At 43.0% G+C, this 26,942-nt stretch overlaps 1 protein-coding gene across 4 annotated transcripts in view; it reads right to left on the bottom strand.

Annotated features, from left to right (window-relative positions):
* The window catches only part of oxr1a (oxidation resistance 1a), a 216,624-nt gene that overhangs the window by 84,402 nt on the left and 105,280 nt on the right, over window positions 1–26,942 (bottom strand). Inside the window, exon 1 of one of the 4 annotated variants that reach the window (XM_065008772.1) lies at window positions 8,953–9,254. The exons of the other annotated variants lie outside the window; for them this stretch is intronic. Coding sequence (XP_064864844.1) covers window positions 8,953–9,085 — 133 coding nt within the window. The 5' untranslated portion in view covers window positions 9,086–9,254. Of the gene's footprint in view, window positions 1–8,952; window positions 9,255–26,942 lie in introns of those variants that run through there. 4 annotated transcript variants of the gene reach the window in all.

Raw genomic sequence — 26,942 nt, forward strand, 5'->3', positions numbered from 1 at the left:
CCGTCATACCGCTCAGGAAAGAGACACGACCTGTCTCCAAGAGATGAACGTACTTTGGTGCAAAATGTGCAAATCAATCCCAGAACAACAGCAAATGACCTTGTGAAGATGCTGGAGGAAACAAGTACAAAAGTATCTATATCCACAGTAATACGAGTCCTATATCGACATAACTTGAAAGGCCGCTCAGCAAGGAAGAAGCCACTGCTCCAAAACCACCATAAAAAAGCCAGACTACGGTTTGCAACATGGGGACAAAGATCGTACTTTTTGGAGAAATGTCCTCTGGTCTGATGAAACAAAAATATAACTGTTTGGCCATAATAACCATCGTTATGTTTGGAGGAAAAAGGGGGATGCTTGCAAGCCGAAGAACACCATCCCAACTGTGAAGCACAGGGGTGGCAGCATCATGTTGTGGGGGTGCTTTGCTGCAGGAGGGACTGGTGCACTTCACAAAATAGATGACATCATGAGTTAGGAAAATTATGTGGATATATTGAAGCAACATCTCAAGACATCAGTCAGGAAGTTACATTACATTTACATTTAAGTCATTTAGCAGACGCTCTTATCCAGAGCGACTTACAAATTGGTGCTTTCACCTTATGACATCCAGTGGAACAGCCACTTTACAATAGTGCATCTAGGTCTTTTAAGGGGGGAGGGGGGAGAGAAGGATTACTTTATCCTATCCTAGGTATTCCTTAAAGAGGTGGGGTTTCAGGTGTCTCCGGAAGGTGGTGATTGACTCCGCTGTCCTGGCGTCGTGAGGGAGTTTGTTCCACCATTGGGGGGCCAGAGCAGCGAACAGTTTTGACTGGGCTGAGCGGGAACTGTACTTCCTCAGTGGTAGGGAGGCGAGCAGGCCAGAGGTGGATGAACGCAGTGCCCTTGTTTGGGTGTAGGGCCTGATCAGAGCCTGGAGGTACTGAGGTGCTGTTCCCCTCACAGCTCCGTAGGCAAGCACCATGGTCTTGTAGAGGATGCGAGCTTCAACTGGAAGCCAGTGGAGAGAGCGGAGGAGCGGGGTGACGTGAGAGAACTTGGGAAGGTTGAACACCAGACGGGCTGCGGCGTTCTGGATGAGTTGTAGGGGTTTAATGGCACAGGCAGGGAGCCCAGCCAACAGCGAGTTGCAGTAATCCAGACGGGAGATGACAAGTGCCTGGATTAGGACCTGCGCCGCTTCCTGTGTGAGGCAGGGTCGTACTCTGCGGATGTTGTAGAGCATGAACCTACAGGAACGGGCCACCGCCTTGATGTTATTTGAGAACGACAGGGTGTTGTCCAGGATCACGCCAAGGTTCTTAGCGCTCTGGGACGAGGACACAATGGAGTTGTCAACCGTGATGGCGAGATCATGGAACGGGCAGTCCTTCCCCGGGAGGAAGAGCAGCTCCGTCTTGCCGAGGTTCAGCTTGAGGTGATGATCCGCCATCCACACTGATATGTCTGCCAGACATGCAGAGATGCGATTCGCCACCTGGTCGTCAGAAGGGGGAAAGGAGAAGATTAATTGTGTGTCGTCTGCATAGCAATGATAGGAGAGACCATGTGAGGTTATGACAGAGCCAAGTGACTTGGTGTATAGCGAGAATAGGAGAGGGCCTAGAACAGAGCCCTGGGGGACACCAGTGGTGAGAGCACGTGGTGAGGAGACGGATTCTCGCCACGCCACCTGGTAGGAGCGACCTGTCAGGTAGGACGCAATCCAAGCGTGGGCCGCGCCGGAGATGCCCAACTCGGAGAGGGTGGAGAGGAGGATCTGATGGTTCACAGTATCGAAGGCAGCCGATAGGTCTAGAAGGATGAGAGCAGAGGAGAGAGAGTTAGCTTTAGCAGTGCGGAGCGCCTCCGTGATACAGAGAAGAGCAGTCTCAGTTGAATGACTAGTCTTGAAACCTGACTGATTTGGATCAAGAAGGTCATTCTGAGAGAGATAGCGGGAGAGCTGGCCAAGGACGGCACGTTCAAGAGTTTTGGAGAGAAAAGAAAGAAGGGATACTGGTCTGTAGTTGTTGACATCGGAGGGATCGAGTGTAGGTTTTTCAGAAGGGGTGCAACTCTCGCTCTCTTGAAGACGGAGGGACGTAGCCAGCGGTCAGGGATGAGTTGATGAGCGAGGTGAGGTAAGGAGAAGGTCACCGGAGATGGTCTGGAGAAGAGAGGAGGGGATAGGGTCAAGCGGGCAGGTTGTTGGGCGGCCGGCCGTCACAAGACGCGAGATGTCATCTGGAGAGAGAGGGAGAAAGAGGTCAGAGCACAGGGTAGGGCAGTGTGAGCAGAACCAGCGGTGTCGTTTGACTTAGCAAACGAGGATCGGATGTCGTCGACCTTCTTTTCAAAATGGTTGACGAAGTCATCTGCAGAGAGGGAGGAGGGGGGGGGGAGGGGGAGGAGGATTCAAGAGGGAGGAGAAGGTGGCAAAGAGCTTCCTAGGGTTAGAGGCAGATGCTTGGAATTTAGAGTGGTAGAAAGTGGCTTTAGCAGCAGAGACAGAGGAGGAAAATGTAGAGAGGAGGGAGTGAAAGGATGCCAGGTCCGCAGGGAGGCGAGTTTTCCTCCATTTCCGCTCGGCTGCCCGGAGCCCTGTTCTGTTAAAGCTTGGTCGCAAATGGGTCTTCCAAATGGACAATGACCCCAAGCATACTTCCAAACGTGTGGCAAAATGGCTTAAGGATAACAAAGTCAAGGTATTGGAGTGGCCATCACAAAGCCCTGACCTCAATCGCATAGAAAATTTGAGGGCAGAACTGAAAAAGCGTGTGCAAGCAAGGAGGCCTAGAAACCTGACTCAGTTACACCAGCTCGGTCTGGAGGAATGGGCCAAAATTCACCCAACATTGTGGGAAGCTTGTGGCAGGCTACATGAATTGTTTGACCCCAGTTAAACAAATACTAATTGAGTGTATGTAAACTTCTGGCTCACTGGGAATGTGATGAAAGAAATAAAAGCTGAAAGAAATCATTCTCTCTACTATTATTCTGACATTTCACATTCTTAAAATAAAGTGGTGATCCTAACTGACCTAAAACAGGGAATTTTTGCTAGGATTAAATGTCAGGAATTGTGAAAAATTGAGGTTAAATGTATTTGGCTAAGGTGTATGTAAACTTCCGACTTCATCTGTATATATATATATATATTTTTTTTTTAATGAAATAATTAAAAGGATATTTCTACAATTTTAACATACATTTAGATTTCATATATACCATTTTATTAAATCTTTAGAAAAATAGAAATTTGGGGAAGAAATTGACACAAAACCCTGAACAACTATGTAATAACAATGTTCTTGTTACCTGAGGCTTGTGCATATGAACATTCCACAGTAATACTGTATGTATAGTCACTGAAAAGGCCCCTGGTCTGTTGTCAAGGACCAAAGGACCCCAGTAGCCTACCCTAGACTCCCCAGACCAAAGCTCTATTCTCACCAATAACCAAACTAGCATACTGCTCAGAGTTAAGCAATGTATTTGACATGCATTCTACATAAGTAGGCTACTGTAGAATGCATGTGGACACCGGAACATAACCCTTTATGCCTGTGGATCAATGCTGTAGGAGAAGGAGCTCACATGCTGATCCTCTGGCTCAATGCATCTCTGACAGCTGCAACTCCAACACCAAGAAACCTCTCAAGTTTCCGCCTGAATCAATACCCTGAGGTGAGGAGAAGTGATGAGCTCAGCTAAAAGGAGAACCACAAACTCTGCAGTATCTCTCTTTACTGATCCTCAGTGCACGAGTGTCACTCAGCAGCCAGCCAGACCTTGGTCAGAAGAAAGTAAGTATCACAAATCTACCACCTCTCTCTAGTCTGCTATCTCCACTGGACTCACCACCATCCTAGCGGAAATCTACCAACTGTACGACATCATCAACCCATCATCAACCCTCCGACCACAGTGGTCCACAGTGGTCCTCAGTGGTCCACAGAGATCACAGGGGGGAAATGAACCAGACTTTAAAAGTATCTGTGTGACTAACTATCACACAGGAATGAGAGTTGACAACTTGATGAACATTTCCCGAGCAGCAAACACCACCCAGAATATTCCATCTGAAATGTTTGACGGCTTTAATGCTAAATCTTTATCGTATCACTGTAAAATCCATGGAGAATAAGAGCACCTCCTCGCAGCTGCCCACTGCACTGAGGCTTGGTAACACTGTCACCATCGATAAATCCACGATAATCGAGAATTTCAATAAGCATTTCTCTACAGCTGGCCATGCTTTCCTCCTGGCTACCACAACCCTGGCCAACAGCTCCGCACCCCCCGCAGCTACTTGCCCAAGCCTCCCCAACTTCTCCTTCACCCAAATTCAGATAGCAGATGTTCTGAAAGAGCTGCAAAACCTGGACCCGTACAAATCAGCTGGGCTCGACAACCTGGACCCTCTCTTTTTAAAATTATCCGTGGCCATTGTTGCAACCCCTATTACCAGTCTGTTTAACCTTTCGTATCGTCCGAGATCCCTGAAGATTGGAAAGCTGCCGCGGTCATCCCCCTCTTCAAAGGGGGTGACACTCTAGACCCAAACTGTTATAGGCCTCGATACATCCTGCCCTGCCTTTCTAAAGTCTTTGAAAGCCAAGTTAATAAACAGATCACTGACCATTTCGAATCCCACCGTACCTTCTCCGCTGTGCAATCCGGTTTCCGAGCTGGTCACGGGTGCACCTCAGCCACGCTCAAGGTACTAAACGATATCATAACCGCCATCGATAAAAGACAGTACTGTGCAGCCGTCTTCATCGACCTGGCCAAGGTTTTCGACTCTGTCAATCACTGTATTCTTATCGGCAGACTCAACAGCCTTGGTTTCTCAAATGACTGCCTCGTCTGGTTCACCAACTACTTTTCAGTGTGTCAAGTTCAGTGTGTCAAATCGGAGGGCCTGTTGTCCGGACCTCTGGCAGTCTCTATGGGGGTACCACAGGGTTAAATTCTCGGGCCAACTCTTTTCTCTGTATATATCAACAATGTCGCTCTTGCTGCGAGTGATTCCCTGATCCACCTCTACGCAGACGACACCATTCTGTATACATCTGGCCCTTCTTTGGACACTGTGATAAAAAACCTCCACATGAGCTTCAATGCCATACAACACTCATACCGTGGCCTCCAACAGCTTTTAAACACTAGTAAAACTAAATGCATGCTTTTCAACCGTTCGCTGCCCGCACCCGCCCGCCCGACTTCCATCACTACTCTGGACGGTTCTGACTTAGAATATGTGGACAACTACAAATACCTAGGTGTCTGTCTAGACTGTAAACTCTCCTTCCAGACTCATATTAAACATCTCCAATCCAAAATAAAATATTGAATTGGCTTCCTATTTCGCAACAAAGCCTCCTTTACTCACGCCGCCAAACATACCCTCGTAAAACTGACTATCCTACCGATCCTTGACTTCGGCGATGTCATTTACAAAATAGCCTCCAACACTCTACTCAGAAAACTGGATGCAGTCTATCACAGTGCCATCCGTTTTGTCACCAAAGCCCCTTATTCCACCCACCACTGCGACCTGTATGCTCTAGTCGGCTGGCCCTCGCTACCTATTCGTCGCCAGACCCACTGGCTCCAGGTCATCTATAAGTCTATGCTAGGTAAAGCGCCGCCTTATCTCAGCTCACTGGTCACGATAACAACACCCACCCGTAGCATGCGCTCCAGCAGGTATATCTCACTGATCATCCCCAAAGCCAACACCTATTTGGCCGCCTTTCCTTCCAGTTATCTGCTGCCAATGATTGGAACGACTTGCAAAAATTGCTGAAGCTGGAGACTTATATTTCCCTCATTAACTTGAAACATCAGCTAACCGATCGCTGCAGCTGTACATAGCCCATCAAATCCACCTACCTCATCCCCATATTGTTTTTATTTACTTTTCTGCTCTTTTGCACACCATTATTTCTACTTGCACATCATCATCTGCACATTTATCACTCCAGTGTTAATTCGCTAAATTGTAATTACTTCGCTACTATGACCTACTTATTTTTCTTACCTCCTCACGCCATTTGCACACACTGTATATAGACTTTCTTTTTTTTCTATTGTGTTATTGACTGTATGCTTGTTTATTCCATTTGCTTTGCTTTATCTTGGCCAGGTCGCAGTTGAAAATGAGAACTTGTTCTCAACTGGCCTACCTGGTTAAATAAAGGTGATTTGAAAAATAAAACATGTAACTCACTAAAGCACACTTTGGCACAACATATTGAAATGCATTGGGTTGTTGCTCAAGCTCATGGGTAGTCTGGGTAAACAGTGAACACGTCTTTCAATTATGGTTGAGAAGACATTGAGAAGATGTTGGATGTGAGTGTTGCTTAATCAAACAGTCCCGGCAGATATTAAGAGGCGAGTTGGTCAGACATTGACCTCCTAACCAGGCTGCAGTTGCTGGCCTGTCAGTTAGGCATGAACAAAAATACTAGAAACAAATAATGCTGCCACTGAATCCTGGTCAGAAATCAATGGGATCCCTTTTAACATGCCTGGTCAGATAGATGCATCGCTGCAAATGTTGATTTTAATTGTTGTGAAGGTGTCTACTGTTGGTATCTAGGTAACAGAGAGATCTAATGGACAGAAGTGTCCAACAATAATATCTTAATATAATATTACTGGATGAATTTGTTCCCCTGTTTATGTTCTTCTAGTGACCCAACCTTCCCTTTGATGCTATTTGATGTACAGTACATCATACAGCATCACGTTGCTTTAAATGGACTGGCAGTGAATCTCAAAGGAATGTACGTTAGTTCCATTTGGGCATACTAAACATGTTGAATTGTAGCTAGTCGATATCAGTAAGTAGCCAATACAAACACTGTGCTGTAGCCTAAAGCACTGCTGCACATGATGACACAGTTGTTGTTTACAATGAAAGGTCAAAGGTTGTTACGCCTGTTTACATCAAAGCATCATTGCTCCCGACGACATTCAATCACACTTATAAAGCATCTGTACGTTTATTTCATTAATGATCATCGAATTAATCACTGCTTGTTGGGTTATTGTGAGGACACACTGGGGCCAAACCAGTGACGCATTACAAATCTTCAATCGGATTAGCTATCTGTACATGCCTAACCAGCGAGGCTCAAAATAAATATGGAAATTGAATATGGAAATATTTTTGCCCTAAATGCGTTTCAATGTGAGTTGCTATTGTTAATGAAGTTATTTTCCTCCATCCAAATAAATCCCTAATGAGACCTATACTCCAAGAAAGATGAAATCAAAAACCAATATGATATAGGCCTATGTAAGGTTCTGTATTTATTTTCTTAGTCAACCTTGTGTTCTGTTTCCTTGTGTTCTTGAACGTAGCCCTGTCTTTCATTTTTGTTCATTGATTTCACCTGTGTTAGTTACTCACCTGGTCTCATCAGCTCCTTATTTAGTTCAGTTCATTCTGCTTGTGCCTTTGTGAGATATTGTTAGTTTTAACTCTACTAAGCCTTTTCCTAGCTCGTTTGTGAGAACCAGTTATAGCCTTCAGTCCTAGTTTTGATTCACCTGCCTGTTTGCCTACCTGTTTGCCTACCTGTGTATGACCATTGCCTGCCTGTGACCACGATTCCTGCGTAATAAACACCTGCCGCGCTCTGCGTGTGAGTCTACACCTTTTTCTCCCTGAATATTCACTACAGCCTAACAACTCTTCTCCACAAAGACAGACACCATCCATCACCATCACAGTATATCAAAATGAAACGTTCCACACAATTGGTTGTAAAAAATAAAATCCACCATTATGAAAAAGACATCCAATTATGTGAAGGCCTATTCCAGACCTGGGTTCAAATACTATTTGAAATCCTGCCCAATACTTTAGCTGTGCTTGACTGAGTTTGCCTGTAGCTTTAGAACCACTAGAACCATCCCCAGTCCTCGCCCACCTGACACTCCAGGCAAGCTAAAACAAACGCTCAAAGTGTTTGAAAGATTTCGAATAGTATTATAGACACTGGTGTAGTACAGCTGAGACGCTAGAAGGCTGTGTATTGTAGCTGAGAAAAAGTGGGCTCTGTAGCAGTCAGCAGGATAATAGTTTGGTCTAATTAGGACCGAGATTAATAAGATGCATGCTCTGCTGCCCACTGTGCCTTCCTGGGAAACCAAACGCCACTGAGGTCAGTTAATTAAGAGTCTCTCTAGTTCTCCCTAGCGCAGACAGTGTGAGTGTCTGTATGTGTATGACTTTGTGTGTGTGTGTGGCTGCAGGCCATGGCCCTACTAAGAGGAGAGAGGCAGGTAGTCAGGCCTGAGCCCCTCGGTAGCCTTCTGTCCCGTCTGTGATGAATGAGCAGGCTAGGCCCCTTACATGAACTGGTGTGTAAAGTCAAGAAAGCATTGGCCCACTGACGAGGGAACTGCTCAGAGCCGTGTGTGTGTGTGTGTGTGTGTGTTAAACTGGGCAATTCATGGTATGCATTACCACAGGCTTAAAGGTTGTCATTGTTCACAACAGAACTGGTGTAACTGAGTGCAGAATAGTGTCCACTGCCTGAATTGGAGATGTGTATCACAACAAAGCTGTCTCTTAAAACTAACCTTCAATCAAAGCACACAATCCTTAGTTTTTCGGGTGAAGTTAAAAGGTCATTCAGATCTGTATTAAGGTATTTATAAGCCATAGCATTCGAAATAATGCATTCGGGTATATTGAATTGGTTGATATTGCAGACTGTGCCTTTAAGAAGCCTGCGCAGGGAAATGTGTAAACTCCACTGTCCAACCCGTGACTGTGTTGCAACTTCTTCACCTTATGCCAACGCTACTGAAAATGTACTGTAGGTTGTTAAAATTAAATAAAAATAAACACTGACTGACTTTATCTACGGTAGTCTGAACTCTGAAACATTACGCATGATACATTGAACAAGTTCGGCTCCAAGTCTATACTCACACCTGTGTTAATGTTGGTAATGTTGTCGTGCACACGTCCAGAGTGTTCTGCGGAAGAGCCATCGGAATTCCCCCGAGTCGAGGCAGGCCAGATTCTATTCGACAGCGCGACCCTGACAGACAGAATGTAGTCCATACTGTGGAACTCGTACAAATATCACAACATGGATGGATGCACCTTAGTTATCACTAACAACCGTTTAAAAATAAGCCCTTTCTGATATCACTGTCATAACTCAATCGCGATAAGATCTAGATAAAACTCTTTAAAAAAGTGTAATGCAGTGAAACCAGCACACTTCAGCAGACGCAGAAATAGGACCTGAAACAACGTGTTCCTCCCTGATGACGTACCTGTCTGGCGTCAAGCAGTGCCCCGCACTCACTCCAGTCAATGGATACATATTATTGATTTTTATTTGAACCTTTATTTAACTAGGCAAGTCAGTTAAGAACAAATTCTTATTTACAATGACGGCCTACCGGGAAACAGTGGGTTAACTGCCTTGTTCAGGGGCAGAACGACAGATGTTTACCTTGTCAACTCGAGGATTCGATGTTCAAACCTTTCGGTTACTAGTCCAATGCTCTAACCACTAGACCAACTGACTGCCACCCCAATGATGAACAATTCTATTACAAAGTTGTGAAAAACACAAGATCATAAAGCGCATTATGTAGCTACAATATCCGACCTATGCAATTAATACATGTTTATTGCTATACATTGTTATAGGGCAATGTTATATTGTTTATTTTCTAATATTTAGCCTATGCCTTGGCCTAGAGGTGGTAAGTCCATTATCAAGATGGTTATTTAGGTCTTATAAATTAGTGACTGTCTCCCTAAATGAGAGGTCTGAACCTTTATGTTATGGCATGTATTCGCCCTGGAGGGCTTCTGTTTCACCCCTATCTGTCTGTTTCCCCTCAATTGCTGCAACTTGCACTTCTTTACTTAAAGATGACAATCATGGGAACTGAACAAATCTCACTCTCATCTTAATAACATTGTATTCAATTGAGGAAAGCACATAGCCAGGCAGCCACTCCACTTAATATAAGTGTCCCACCATACAGCATAAGGCCAGGGACTCATACTATTACTGTGGCATATAAGTGTCTCTTCAGACACCAAGGGAAGAAGATATGGCATTTGGAATGGGTCAATGTGTGTGGAACAGTGAAAAACCCAACAGACAAGGTGTAATAATTGGGGAGCAGAATTAGAAACTGGAAACAGCCCAATGCATTATTCATCAGCAGAGATATGGTAAGAAATGAAAGAGAGAAAGACAAATTCGTTTTTAAAACCCTGAACTGGAAATAAAAGTCATGTAAACGAATTAATCGATACAATGACCGCGTTCTCCAAGGTAAGACATATGTTGTGCTCCATCTGCTGGTTACAATGAAAAGTGCAGCCTGGTTTATAAATCACCTATTATTTTTAGGGGCGCATGGATGTGTGACAGATTAACTCTAAATTGTGACAAAGCAATAGGTCAACATGGGCACATCCAGAGCCATATAAACAGAGTCAGGCAGAGTCTGGCCCCTCTCAGGGTTTCCTCCTATTACTAAGGAAGTGTTTTGGCACTTTACAATAAGTCATAAAGCATTGTAAATGCAGGCTTTTGGTAAAGTGTAAGAGATTTGGGTCAGGGTTGCCGAGATTAAGTAAACTGTTACCATTGATTTGTAACAGTACCACAGAGTCAATTTGGCTTCCTCTCTGTCTGGCCCTGTTTTATAAACACAGAAATGATTTGACAGACTGATTGATGAACTCTCAGTCAATAACACTGGTAAAGTTCCAAGTTCCAAGGTGAACATGATGATGGATGAGGCTGCCTACAGTATGAGCTCTTAGTTGAGGGATTACAACTTGCTTTCTGCTCCATAGTGATCTTGAACACCATCCCCTGTCTAGGCCCCTGGGACGCTTGGCCCGGGGCAGGGTTGTTGTGATGGGTTTTGGACAGACCACCACCTGGGGCTTGTTGCTCTGTAATATATAGCTACTAAAGCTGTAAAGCTGCCCAGAGCAGTCATCAAATCATCTGTTACTTCCACACACAGAGGTGGATTGGGTTTCCTCCCTGAGCTCTGTCTATTGCAGCCCAATAGGGGAAGAATTAGATACACTCTCACCACACCATCTAGCTCTGCTCCAGGGCATTAGTGTGCATTCCTCCTCTAGTTAGTGGACGAACGTGCACTAACGACCTGGACCATAGCTACGTACCATCCAGAAGGCCGACTGAACTGTAACACAGTCTGCTTATTCAGCCCTGTTTAGTTTTCCCACCTGACTACTCTAAAGGCTGTGTCATTAAGCTACTGTGTAAGTTGAGTAGTTTATGAAACATCCAGAGGCATTAAATAAAATGAGCCTTATTGAGTGAAGAGATTAAAGTGTCGTTCGGTTTCAAACAACATTAAGTTTGGGTGTTTAATGTATCTCTATCTCTCCTTTCACTTTAACGACATTAAGGAGGTTTGTATCTATTTAAATGAGTCATCTACTTCCATTCTATCCATTCTAATGGGACCTTTAGAGTTTATTCTAACTTCTGTCATTTGGTTATTAGCTCAGCATATTAACGACTGTTATACATTATATAAATGTATCGAAATTGTAAGAATCTCTAGTTAAGAGGACCAGCTAAGGTTTGTATTGGTAACTACTTGACTCTCTGGTCCTAAGCAATCTCTTCATTACCAAACACAACACAACTTGTTGTACAGGGATCCATGCACAGAGGACCTAGTGTTACCAGCTGCCTCTGTAAGCCCTAGCCTAGCAGGCTGTGTGTGTGTGTGTGTGTGTATGTGTGTGTGTGTGTGTATGAGTGAGAGAGGCTTTGTCATCGTCAGAGATTGGTGCTGAGACTGGGCAGAGTGTTCATCTCACCAGTTTCCAGTGAGAGCCAGGTAGGCTGGCTGTATAATCCCCAGAAGAGGAAGGATTTCATTATGAAACAACAAACAACAAGCCCACAGGCAGCTCCCCCGTCAACCGTCTGGTTACATAACCTGTTCACAACACATTGTGAACACACATACACAGATGTACACACACAAACATCTGTGAATTTCTCAACAACATAAAACATGTAAAAAATAGAAAATCACTCATGCAATACAATGCACCTGCTGGCAAACACAAACAACCCACGTTTCATTGTGTAATAATTAAGAGAGAGGGGGATTGAGGTTCTGTACCGTACGCATATGGACTGAAATAAGTGTTTATAACTAGTTAGAATATGAGTGCTTGGAAATGAAAATGACATTTCTGTGTGTTCCATACACCGTGTTCCATACAACTGTCTTTGGGTCTTAGAAAAGCACTATATACATACAGTTGAAGTCGGAAGTTTACATACACCTCAGCAAAATACATTTAAACTCAGTTTTTCACAATTCCTGACATTTAATCCGAGTAAAAATTCCCTATTTTAGGTCAGTTAGGATCACCACTTTATTTTAAGAATGTGAAATGTCAGAATAATAGTAGAGAAAATGATTAATTTCAACTTGTACTTCTTTCATCACATTCCCAGTGGGTCAGAAGTTTACATACACTCAATTAGCATTTGATTGGCATTGCCTTTAAATTGTTTAACTTGGGTCAAACGTTTTGGGAAGCCTTCCACAAGCTTCCCACAATAAGTTGGGTGAATTTTGGCAAATTCCCCCTGACAGAGCTGGTGTAACTGAATCAGGTTTCTAGGCCTCCTTTCTTGCACACACTTTTTCAGTTCTGCCCACTAATTTGCTATGGGATTGAGGTCAGGGCTTTGTGATGGCCACTCCAATACCTTGACTTTGTTGTCCTTAAGCCATTTTGCTACAACTTTGGAAGTATGCTTGGGGTCATTCTCCATTTGGAAGACCCATTTGCGACCAAGCTTTAACTTAACTGTCCTGAGATGTTGCTTCAATATATCCAAAAGATTTTCCTGCCTCATGATGCCATCTATTTTGTGAAGTGCATCAGTCCCTATTGCTTCAAAGCACCCCCACAACATGATGCTGCCACCCCTGTGCTTCATGGTGTTCTTCGGATTGCAAGCCTCCCCCTTTTTCCTCCAAACATAATGATGGTCATTATGGCCAAACAGTTATATTTTTGTTTCATCAGACCAGAGGACATTTCTCCAAAAAGTATGATATTTGTCCCCATGTGCAGTTGCAAACCGTAGTCTGGTTTTTTATTGTGGGTTTGGAGCAGTGGCTTCTTCCTTGCTGAGCGGCCTTTCAGGTTATGTCAATATAGGACTCGTTTTACTGTGGATATAGATCATTTTGTACCTGTTTCCTCCAGCATCTTCACAAGGTCCTTTGCTGTTGCTCTGGAATTGATTTGCACGTTTTGCACCAAAGTACGTTCATCTCGTGTCTCTTTCCTGAGTGGTATGATAGCTGCGCGGTCCCATGGTGTTCATACTTGCGTACTATTGTTTGTACAGATGAAGGTGGTACCTTCAGGTGTTTGGAAATTGCTCCCAAGGATGAACCAGACTTGTGGAGGTCTACAATTTTTTTTCTGAGGTCTTGGCTGATTTCTTTTAATTTTCCCATGATGTCAAGCAAAGAGGTACCGAGTTTGAAGGTAGGCCTTGAAATACATCCACAGGTACACCTCCAATTGACTCAAACAATGTCAATTAGCCGATTAGAAGCTTCTAAAGCCATGACATCATTTTCTGGAATTTTCCAAGCTGTTTAAAGGCACAGTCAACTTAGTGTATGTAAACTTCTGACCCACTGGAATTGTGATACAATGAATTATAAGTGAAGTAATCTGTCTGTAAACAATTGTTGTGTCATTGTCAAGTCCTGACCATAGAAACCTGTATTTTCTTTGGTAGAGTAGGTCAGGGCGTGACTAGGGGTTTTAGTCTAGTCTATTATTTCTATGTGGGGTTCTAGGTTTAATTTTCTATGTTGGTGTTTGTGTATGATTCCCAATTAGAGGCAGCTGGTAATCGTTGTCTCTAATTGGGGATCATACTTAAGTAGCATTTTTTCCACCTGTGGGTTATGGGATATTGTTTATGTTTAGTTGCCTGTTAGCACTGCATTGTCGTCATGGTTCGTTTATTCTTTATTGTTTTGTTTTACTCTCTAATAAATAATGTGGAACTCTACATACGCTGTGCCTTGGTCCGTCTATACTAAAGATCATGACAGTCATGCGCAAAGTAGATGTCCCAACCGACTTGCCAAAACTATAGCTTGTTAACAAGAAATTTGTGGAGTGGTTGCAAAATGAGTTTTCATGACTCCAACCTAAGTGTATGTAAGCTTCCGACTTCAACTGTATCTATTATTACAATAGTATGACTGAGGGAGGCCAGTAAAAAGAGTGTTAGCACTAGGATGATGTGAGAGAGACACTGTTTACTGTAGTTTGCACTAGGATGATGTGAGAGAGACAGACTGTTTACTGTAGTTAGCACTAGGATGATGTGAGAGACAAAGACTGTTTACTGTAGTTAGCACTAGGATGATGTGAGAGACAAAGACTGTTTACTGTAGTTAGCACTAGGATGATGTGAGAGAGACAAAGACTGTTTACTGTAGTTAGCACTAGGATGATGTGAGAGACAAAGACTGTTTACTGTGGTTAGCACTAGGATGATGTGAGAGAGACAGACTGTTTACTGTAGTTAGCACTAGGATGATGTGAGAGAGACAAAGACTGTTTACTGTAGTTAGCACTAGGATGATGTGAGAGACAAATACTGTTTACTGTAGTTAGCACTAGGATGATGTGAGAGAGACAAAGACTGTTTACTGTAGTTAGCACTAGGATGATGTGAGAGAGACAAAGACTGTTTACTGTGGTTAGCACTAGGATGATGTGAGAGACAAAGACTGTTTACTGTAGTTAGCACTAGGATGATGTGAGAGACAAAGACTGTTTACTGTAGTTAGCACTAGGATGATGTGAGAGACAAAGACTGTTTACTGTAGTTAGCACTAGGATGATGTGAGAGAGACAGACTGTTTACTGTAGTTAGCACTAGGATGATGTGAGAGAGACAGACTGTTTACTGTAGTTAGCACTAGGATGATGTGAGAGAGACAAAGACTGTTTACTGTAGTTAGCACTAGGATGATGTGAGAGAGACAGACTGTTTACTGTAGTTAGCACTAGGATGATGTGAGAGAGACAAAGACTGTTTACTGTAGTTAGCACTAGGATGATGTGAGAGAGACAAAGACTGTTTACTGTAGTTAGCACTAGGATGATGTGAGAGACAGACTGTTTACTGTAGTTAGCACTAGGATGGTGTGAGAGAGACAAAGACTGTTTACTGTGGTTAGCACTAGGATGATGAGAGAGACAAAGACTGTTTACTGTAGTTAGCACTATAATGATGTGAGAGACACAAAGACTGTTTACTGTGGTTAGCACTAGGATGATGTGAGAGAGACAAAGACTGTTTACTGTAGTTAGCACTAGGATGGTGTGAGAGAGACAAAGACTGTTTACTGTGGTTAGCACTAGGATGATGAGAGAGACAAAGACTGTTTACTGTAGTTAGCACTATAATGATGTGAGAGACACAAAGACTGTTTACTGTGGTTAGCACTAGGATGATGTGAGAGAGACAAAGACTGTTTACTGTAGTTAGCACTAGGATGATGTGAGAGACAAAGACTGTTTACTGTAGTTAGCACTAGGATGATGTGAGAGACAAAGACTGTTTACTGTGGTTAGCACTAGGATGATGTGAGAGAGACAGACTGTTTACTGTAGTTAGCACTAGGATGGTGTGAGAGAGACAGACTGTTTACTGTAGTTAGCACTAGGATGATGTGAGAGAGACAAAGACTGTTTACTGTAGTTAGCACTAGGATGATGTGAGAGACAAAGACTGTTTACTGTAGTTAGCACTAGGATGATGTGAGAGAGACAAAGACTGTTTACTGTAGTTAGCACTAGGATGATGTGAGAGACAAAGACTGTTTACTGTGGTTAGCACTAGGATGATGTGAGAGACAAAGACTGTTTACTGTAGTTAGCACTAGGATGATGTGAGAGAGACAAAGACTGTTTACTGTAGTTAGCACTAGGATGATGTGAGAGAGACAAAGACTGTTTACTGTAGTTAGCACTAGGATGATGTGAGAGAGACAAAGACTGTTTACTGTAGTTAGCACTAGGATGATGTGAGAGACAAAGACTGTTTACTGTGGTTAGCACTAGGATGATGTGAGAGAGACAAAGACTGTTTACTGTAGTTAGCACTAGGATGATGTGAGAGAGACAAAGACTGTTTACTGTAGTTAGCACTAGGATGGTGTGAGAGAGACAAAGACTGTTTACTGTGGTTAGCACTAGGATGATGTGAGAGAGACAAAGACTGTTTACTGTAGTTAGCACTATGATGATGTGAGAGACAAAGACTGTTTACTGTAGTTAGCACTAGGATGATGTGAGAGACAAAGACTGTTTACTGTGGTTAGCACTAGGATGATGTGAGAGACAAAGACTGTTTACTGTAGTTAGCACTAGGATGATGTGAGAGACAAAGACTGTTTACTGTAGTTAGCACTAGGATGATGTGAGAGAGACAAAGACTGTTTACTGTAGTTAGCACTAGGATGATGTGAGAGAGACAAAGACTGTTTACTGTAGTTAGCACTAGGATGATGTGAGAGAGACAAAGACTGTTTACTGTAGTTAGCACTAGGATGATGTGAGAGACAAAGACTGTTTACTGTGGTTAGCACTAGGATGATGTGAGAGACAAAGACTGTTTACTGTAGTTAGCACTAGGATGATGTGAGAGAGACAAAGACTGTTTACTGTAGTTAGCACTAGGATGATGTGAGAGAGACAAAGACTGTTTACTGTAGTTAGCACTAGGATGATGTGAGAGAGACAAAGACTGTTTACTGTAGTTAGCACTAGGATGATGTGAGAGACAAAGACTGTTTACTGTGGTTAGCACTAGGATGATGTGAGAGAGACAGACTGTTTACTGTAGTTAGCACTAGGATGATGTGAGAGAGACATACTGTTTACTGTAGTTAGCACTAGGATGATGTGAGAGAGACAGACTGTTTACTGTAGTTAGCACTAGGATGATGTGAGAGAGACAAAGACTGTTTACTGTAGTTAGCACTAGGATGATGTGAGAGAGACAAAGACTGTTTACTGTAGTTAGCACTAGGATGATGTGAGAGAGACAAAGACTGTTTACTGTAGTTAGCACTAGGATGATGTGAGAGAGACAAAGACTGTTTACTGTAGTTAGCACTAGGATGATGTGAGAGACAAAGACTGTTTACTGTAGTTAGCACTAGGATGATGTGAGAGAGACAAAGACTGTTTACTGTAGTTAGCACTAGGATGGTGTGAGAGAGACAAAGACTGTTTACTGTGGTTAGCACTAGGATGATGTGAGAGAGACAAAGACTGTTTACTGTAGTTAGCACTATGATGATGTGAGAGACAAAGACTGTTTACTGTAGTTAGCACTAGGATGATGTGAGAGACAAAGACTGTTTACTGTGGTTAGCACTAGGATGATGTGAGAGACAAAGACTGTTTACTGTAGTTAGCACTAGGATGATGTGAGAGACTAAGACTGTTTACTGTAGTTAGCACTAGGATGATGTGAGAGAGACAAAGACTGTTTGCTGTGGTTAGCACTAGGATGATGTGAGAGAGACAAAGACTGTTTACTGTAGTTAGCACTAGGATGATGTGAGAGAGACAAAGACTGTTTACTGTAGTTAGCACTAGGATGATGTGAGAGAGACAAAGACTGTTTACTGTAGTTAGCACTAGGATGATGTGAGAGAGACAAAGACTGTTTACTGTAGTTAGCACTAGGATGATGTGAGAGACAAAGACTGTTTACTGTAGTTAGCACTAGGATGATGTGAGAGAGACAAAGACTGTTTACTGTAGTTAGCACTAGGATGGTGTGAGAGAGACAAAGACTGTTTACTGTGGTTAGCACTAGGATGATGTGAGAGAGACAAAGACTGTTTACTGTAGTTAGCACTAGGATGATGTGAGAGACAAAGACTGTTTACTGTAGTTAGCACTAGGATGATGTGAGAGACAAAGACTGTTTACTGTAGTTAGCACTAGGATGATGTGAGAGAGACAAAGACTGTTTACTGTAGTTAGCACTAGGATAATGTGAGAGACAAAGACTGTTTACTGTAGTTAGCACTAGGAGTCTCTTAGAGAGACAGACAGGTCTTCACAATGGCTGCAATCACAGGTGGAACCGGGCCTGTCACACAACACCTCCTTCTCTCGGGTACATCTCTTCATTGGGAAAGTATATCTTTCTCTCCAGCCCCTCAAAGCTGTCAACAACAGCAACACAACAGATGATTCTGTTTCTCAGAAAGCGGTGCCGAATATTCATGAAGCTATGAATCCATGTTGTGCAAAATGTCTGTTAGGAATGTGACAATGCCAAATTAAATCATGTGGAGCAACTGGCTGTCTGTATACATCACATACGGGAACTTATATAACCATCATTAATGTCACTTAGTCATTCAAATGGCACATTATTCCCTACAGGGCACATAGTGCACTATATAGGGAATAGGGTGACATTTGGAATGCACACCTTAATAACTGCCATTACTCACGCTTGGTTTTAAACAAACTGCCCTCACTTGAAAGTCTGCTTTCAGTCCTTTGTCTTTTCTCATACAAAATGGAGTTCTAATGCTCTCCTATAACAAGAGCTTTTTTATGATATGCCATTTGCTCTCCTCTCCGTGGTTAACATCAGTAGCAGTAGTTACTGTAAGCTGCAGTGCAGAGGGTGAGCGGGGACTGCAATTACCCAGCCCCTTCATCAGGCACTGGCCTATGGGTACGCAGTATGGGAGTCAAGGCTACCAATCATACCCCAGACAATTCTTTCGCTCTCTCACAGACTCATAGGTTGTCAATTTAGTGTTCAAGGCCATTGCTGGGGCTGAGATGGACCCCGCCTCAGCTGCCTTGCCTTCCCAGAGTCACTGCTCCTAGAACCAGGGTAACTATAACTAACATTACCACAGCAGTATTGACTCTTTCTGTCATGCATACATGCTTTATGAATGGTACATATCACCACTCTAAGCAAAGTGTTACTATTCAGTGTCAGCATTCTCCTGATGTTGGGAGAAAAGAACCCTTAACAAAGGAGAATCATCCCATCAGAGACACGGTTCTATTTTTAGAAGATGTGCCTCGTCACAGTCAATTGTGTTCTTTGATGCGTCAGGCTTCTCTCTTCCACAATTCATGAAACTTATGCTGTTTCTGTTCACTTAGTGGCAGATTTTAAACCAGAACTATCAAAACTTTAGATTTGAAACATTGATTTATTATTGTGAAAAAATGATGCAGTTAGTGTGGAATACAGAAATAGGCTTGGAAAAAACCCTCAACTCAACAAAGAGTTATAAAAACACACTCTGCACATTGAAGACAAACTGAAATAACTTTTTGTTGACTAGAAAGGTTATCACAAAACTAATACTATGTCTAATACTATGTCATAATGTTATTGTTCACCATTTCTAAATGGTTCCAGAGAAAAAACCATCCATCTGTAGATTAGTTATTTTAAACCCAACGTACTAGACTGGACTGGAGAGCATCTTGAGTGTTGGGAGAGGACCAAAGCAAAGCTTGGTTGTGACTCAGCCACAGCCACCGCCAGCCCGCCACACTCATTGTTGCCTTGCTTCCTCTTTTTCCCTCTGTTGTGATAGATCACTGCATTGTGAGAGCTAGAGCCATCTTTCACCAGTGACTATAAACCCCAGTCCCCCTGTCCCCGGCTCATGGTCATCCATCTATCCTCCTGTGGCCGTGGGTGTCTGTACTGTGGTTGTCTCAGGCTCCACTAGGAGGCTGGGTGGCCCCAGGAATAATGACCAGGGGTGCATAGTGACCATCAGCTCTCCCTCTCTCTCTCTTGTTGTCTCATTGTGATATGATGAGAGGAGGAGAGGAAGAGAGGAGAGGGGATGTGGAAAGTAGAGGTGGAGAAGAATAGAGGAGAAGGAGAGGAGAGGAGGAGGGGAAAGAGGATAGGAAAAGAAGAGGGGGTGATGAGAGATGGAGAGGAGAGGGGGAAAGAGGATAGGAGAAGGAGAGGGGAAGATGAGAGGTGGAGTGGAGGAGGAGGGGAAAGAGGATAGGAGAAGGACAGGGGAAGATGAGAGGTGGAGAGGAGGAGAGGGGAGGATGAGAGGTGGAGAGGAGAGGAGGAGAAGGAGAGGGGAAGATGAGAGGTGGAGAGGAGAGTTGTCTGTCTCTGAGAAAAATTTAATTTCAGGAGGTAAAGATGAACATCAGACATGCACCACTGCTCTCGTCACGCAGGCAATTTATTAAAACAAAGTCTAGCCCCACTATAACGCTGACAGCTCCACAGGCGGAGACAGGGAGTGGGAAGAGACAGGGAGTGGGAAGAGACAGTGGGTGGGAAGAGACCGTGGGGAAGAGACAGGGGGAGGGAGAGACAGGGAGTGGGAAGAGACAGGGGGGGAGAGACGGGGAGAGGGAAGAGAGGGGGGGGGGGGCATCTCAGTGAAATGAATAAAATCAATAATATTTTATGTTACCTCCATTGAACTCTGCGGCTGGAATTAATTGGTTTCTCTTTAAGTCAGACACACTCATATATTGCATCATTATCTTAAACAGACTCCCAAGAATCATAATGCCAAAATGGACGACAACTGCTGGTCTTCTTCCTACCTTTCCTCCCCCGTCGTCTGGAGTATATGGGCAGCTGACTGATACAGTATGTGCATCACAAATGGCACAATATTCTCTATATCCCTATGGGAACTGGTCAAAAGTAGTGCATTATATAGTGAATACAGTAGAATGACATTTGGGACACAGTGGCAACTTGGATTTAAGAAGGCATCACCCAGTCTATTTGGACACATCACCCAGCCTGCCCCACCCATCAAATTGACAAACATGACAAAGGGTCTGTACTCAATCCATCTATCTTAAAACACTTTTGACACTCTCTATCCATTACTATGATATCACTGCTTCCATCCACAACACAGGGCCTAAATTGGATAATGAATCTCTCTTCTCTGAAGTACGCTAGATGGGTAATTTGTTGGTTAAATTATGAATTGGGCAGGCACGTATTGGATGAGCTGAGTTGTTGAGTTGTTGCTATTGCCATTATATTCGCTACTGTCACGGCTGTTGGTGGAAGAAGGTGAGGACCAAAGTACATGGACAACCCGGGCCCCTGGATTGTATACAATACAAAGTCTAATTAGAATAAGGAGAGGGGAGTTCCAGGAGAGGGGTTGAGATGGTGGATCGCAACAGTGGCATGTATTCATGAATGCCAAGGGAAGCCAAGCTTCCCCCCAAAAGTGACAAATAAAAAAAATATGATAAAATAATGTATATTTTTTGTCTCTGTGTTTCAATGTATCTCACCGGAGAAAGCATCCAAACAAGCGAAACAGCGCCCCTCTGTCTCTGTATGTGTAGGCAAATTTATCCGATGCCATCTGGTCAAAAGGAGTTTGACATTGTTGCAGACCATAACATTGAATGAAAGGGAAGCCAACGAGCATTTTTGGCTTCCCTTGATACATTTTTTAAATAAAATAATAGCTGAGTAAGCTCATCTCTGAATGGTCCTGGCGCACCAAAAAGAAGTGTCAAGGGAAGCCAGTTTGGATATGGCTTCACTCCAATCACATCACATTGAGAGCAAGATGTAATTGACAGAAACAACTTGAATTGCTGCATCTCATTGTGTTGTTGTCCTCTAGTGGCTAGCTACAGTAGCTAGTCAAAATGAATCCTTTGCTAAATTAGCCATGGCTAGAGATAGGGATTTGGACTTGTGGTTTTACTTAATTCTCCGTACTGGCCAATGATTATAACAGCGATTCTGATGCAACCATAAATTCATACATTGTTGCATCAGAGGATGGAAGTTCAATAGGCAGCTAGATGTAGAAGGCTAATGTTAACTAGCTAACGTTGCCCATGAAAGGAAGTTAGGGTAGCAAACAAACAACACAAAATCAAAGCGTGTATTGTATGAGAGTCATAGACCATTTTGTCAACATGAAAGAGAGAAGGATGGCATTGATGTTTCAATAAATTCTTTCCACTGGCACGCACGCACGCACGCACGCACGCACGCACGCACGCACGCACGCACGCACGCACGCACACACACACACACACACACACACACACACACACACACACACACACACACACACACACACTGCATAGGTGATGATGTTGAAGTTGGGGCTGGAATAGTGGAGGCAGCTCCTACTTAGGAGTATATTTCACAGTCACAAGACAGTTAACTAACAGGTTATAGAGCAAACAACACAATTATCACAACACATAGATTGTAATGTGTTTTTTTTCTGGCTTGGCTTCCCCAGTGATTTTACCCACGCATCGTTACTGGATCATAATGAATCACATGCAGCTAAAAGGGGTGTTCACATTTCAAGGACTGCAAGGCTACTGTTGGACCTGGCCCTTCCCCATGTCTTGGCCGAGGAGCTGCCTGCACACTAAACTCTGACAAGACACTTCCCAAGAGATCTGGTCAATAACAGGGGTCTAATCTAGTGCTAATCACCTACTTAGAGGAATCAATCAACACACTCCTGTTATGGGTCTGTATTATGGGAAACATAGACAGACAGTTTCTCCATTGAGGAAGCATTTTAGTCTAGGACTAGACTTAATCTGTGTCTGGGAAACCTGCATAGAAAAAAATGACGTGTGCTGTAGCCAGCTCCTATGGCTAAATAAATGTGTAAATAACCTTAAAGATTGTATGAATGGCAACATTTTGTATGCTCCTTAATGGCATCAGGCTTACAAGTTCTATTCTGAAACGAATTAATATAACACTGAATATGCAAGAAGTAAGCAAACATTTAATGGGTAACAATAAATACAACTCTTACCGAGTTGATCCTGCTGCATCAACGCAGGTGTGTAAAACACAAACTCAGGACAGTGAAATATAGCTGTTTCAATGTAATGGGATTCCGTAAATTCATGAGAAAAACGAAAACAAATATCAACAGTTATTTGGAGAGGCAGGTCTTATTTCCCCCTGATGTAAAATGAATCAATAGGCTAGTAGTGGCACTTCCTGCACACACACACACACACACACACACACACACACACACACACACACACACACACACACACACACCAGGAAAAACTGCTTACTCTTCATTTGAGCTGTATGTAATCAATCCCTGGCATGGGACAGCAGGCTGGCTGGCTGCAGACTTACTTCTCCAAACTAAGTGTGGAAACAGTGTGATTACTAGCGCGGTGGCATTTATATATTGAACTCAGATTGGAGGAGAGGAGACGAGGGCTGCAGAGAGACTTCACGTCAACGTAATTACACCACTGGAACAAAGGCAGATATTTTACAGTACACTGCAGTAAATTCAGCTCCCCAATGCTGAATTGACCACAAGAGAAAATAAAATGTTTTTCATTGCTGGGTAAAGTTGAAACTCTCCCATGGCCATTGTTATGAATCCCATTGCCTCTGTCATTGAGCTATAGTTCTGTCCAAAATGGCACCCTATTCCCTAGAGTGCACTACTTTGGGCCCTATGTGCTGTCATGACTTGGCCTGTGGGTAAGGTTTATGATCCCCCCCCCCCATAAATACCTTTCTCCCTTCCCTCTCTCTTGACTCTTCAGAGGGACTCTTGAATAGCCTTTGTTAAACAGAGATTGTGGGAACATCAGAAGGTGGGGGGAAATTAACCATATTTTGGTAATCCAACCAGTTGAACATATGTGTTGGTACTTAATTAATGAATATGATGTCAGTTCGGTTGTCATCTGAGACATTCTCATCAATGATAGGATGACATGAACAGTACACTGGAAAGTCTACACATTATAGTTATCAGATTCACATTGAATTGTTGTGCAATTTAAATGTTTGAATATCAAATTATTTGGGAGGGGATGTGATTTTAGCTTCTAAAATGTTGGAATTGGGATTTCATGAGTGAATTAGGCCTGACTCAGTGGCCCGCCCACGTGAAGAGACATTGGTTATAAACTATGAAACACGCCCTCCTCTCCCTTCCTATATAAAGCCTTGACGACAATATAACTTCCTGTTCCAGGTACATTAGGATGACGATCCGATGTCAGAAGGGTTCAGATAATAACTACAGAACGAAGCAAACCTCAGCGTGAGCTTTGGTTGCGAATGGTATGAACTTTGCACTCTTATTCACTACAGAAGTGATACCTCCTAGCTGTTGAGTTAGCAGCGGCCGCTGTAAACGTGGGCTAGGAAAGGACGAACAGAGGACAGGAAGATCTCTGTTGGCCAACACGACCAGCATCTACGGCCAACCTACCGAAGCTCAGAGTAAATATTTATTGCATTTTCCTTTTCCAAATGGGCGGTAATTTAGAATGCATAAGATTCTGTATTTACGATAGAGTAGCTGCCTACGGCCCAATAGAGACATCACTTCTCCCTTTGTTCTACAGTCTTCCCGCTCTTTCACTCAAACCCAACCCACTTTCTTTGTGTAACCAGCTGTCATATCTGTTCCGTCCGCTAGGGACGTTTTCCTTTATGACATAATTTGTAATCAATGTATGATTCATTCTGTGTATATGTAATTCTGTGTGATTAGTTAGGTATTTAGTAAATAAATAATTAAACCCAATTTGTATTGCTGATTCAACTTGTTAGCCAGGGTTCGTGAAGATAATCAAGAATTTACAACTTTCAAATGAGACTGAAATAAGGTGACGATTAATATTGACTGCTATTGATGTAAAACATTACTAGGTCTTTAAGAGTTTATTCGGAAGATAACAGCTCTATAAATATTATTTTGTGGTGCCCCGACTTTCTAGTTAATTACATTTCCATGATTAGCTCAATCAGGTAATATTAATTACAGAGAAAGACCTCTGGCCTGCTCGCCTCCCTACCACTGAGGAAGTACAGTTCCCGCGCAGCCCAGTCAAAACTGTTCGCTGCTCTGGCCCCCCAATGGTGGAACAAACTCCCTCACGACGCCAGGACAGCGGAGTCAATCACCACCTTCCGGAGACACCTGAAACCCCACCTCTTTCAGGAATACCTAGGATAGGATAAAGTAATCCTTCTCACCCCCTTAAAAGATTTAGATGCACTATTGTAAAGTGGCTGTTCCACTGGATGTCTTAAGGTGAACGCACCAATTTGTAAGTCGCTCTGGATAAGAGTGTCTGCTAAATGACTTAAATGTAATGTAAATGTAATGTAAATGGGTTTTATAGAATACATTTTATAGAATACATGTCATATCACAATCCGGCATAGCCAAAGACACGACAGTGCCCAGGTCACAAGTAGTGCACTATAATGAGAATAGGGTGCCATTGGGACGCAGTGATTTAACCTCTCTATGACAAGGGCTTGAATCTACCTGAGAGTTGTTGATTCATATAACAGACCATTGAGGATAAAATACTATATTGCTGTCCTTTGTATTGTTAGTGATACTGAGTCTTAACGATAGTCCCTAACGGAATCATGTAGATGGAATACACAACAATTAACATGAGATAGATGTGGAAGCTATCCATGCCCCAAAGAACATCTGCACGATATTTGTTGTGGTGCTATTTAGTATAGTGTCATATCATAGGCCAATGACATTGAGATTAAAATGAGGAGGGGTGTTAGTGTCAGACCAGAGGTGTGTGTGCGTGCATGCATGCGTGCGCAAGTGTGACACACAAATCCCAACATGGAGATTGATTATCTGGCTAACCATGCTTTATAGTAGCTCCAGTTAAAAGTATTATTGTATCTCTCTCAAGCTGTAAATAGCAGGAATTCCTCCACACCCACCCTTTAATCTGGGGTAACATTGAAAAGAGACACAGCAACCGGTATGCCACATTATCAAAGCCTTGTCTTGTGTTGGTCTGGACTGATGTTGGTCTTTGGTCTGTGCTCGATACTAACCATAATTCAGTCAATCATCTCCTTTACACAGCCTGTGCCCCAAATAGCACCATATTCCCTATATGGTGCACTACTTTTGACCGGCGCTCATAGGGCTCTATTCAAAAATAGAGCTAAACCAAAAAAAGCAGCACACTATGTAGGGAATAGGGTGCCATTTGGTACACAGCCACAGAAAAGACTGTCCTGAATGGAACAAACCTGTTTATTGTTTAGATTGATAAAACCAGGAGCTACGACGACTGATTTAATTTGCCTCGTAGGACAATGGAAGCATGGCTGGTGTAATGGATAGCTGTGACCCACCTGGTCACTAAATCTTTGCTACCGTGAGATATGCCGCTCAATAATTCAGACGGTTAATGAATGCAGTGTGGTTGAAGGGATGTGGAGAGAGAGACACAACAAGAGAGAAAGATAGAGAGAGAGAGAGAGAGAGAGAGATAGATAGATAGATAGATAGATAGATAGATAGATAGATAGATAGATAGATAGATAGATAGATAGATAGATAGATAGAAAGAGAGACTACTAGAGAGAAAGAGAAATAGAGAGGGAAAGAGAGAGGGAGAAAGGTTGAGTGAGCACTACATCCACAAAGACAATAATATGCAAGAAAGTTCAAAGCTCCAAACACAGAAAACAGAGGTGACATTCAGTCTTATAACCAAGTTATAACCATCATCCAAGCTAGCCCACGTCTCCCAGGGGATGAGTAAAGCATACCATTAACCTTTGAAAAAAATGCTTCCAAGCACAGTCATAACTTTACTTGTAATTTTTTACTTTACCTAATTACTTTAAATGGGCACAATTAAACATCTGAGACTTCCTGCTGCCTGACTGGCAGCAGGAATGTCAACATATTCCCTATATATTGCATCCTGAGCTCAGGTCAAAAGTAGTGCACTATATAGGGTGTCATTTCAGACAAGGTCTGGAACACTA

Source organism: Oncorhynchus nerka, linkage group LG3 (genome assembly GCF_034236695.1).
Source record: "Oncorhynchus nerka isolate Pitt River linkage group LG3, Oner_Uvic_2.0, whole genome shotgun sequence".
Classification (NCBI taxonomy): Eukaryota; Metazoa; Chordata; class Actinopteri; order Salmoniformes; family Salmonidae; genus Oncorhynchus; species Oncorhynchus nerka.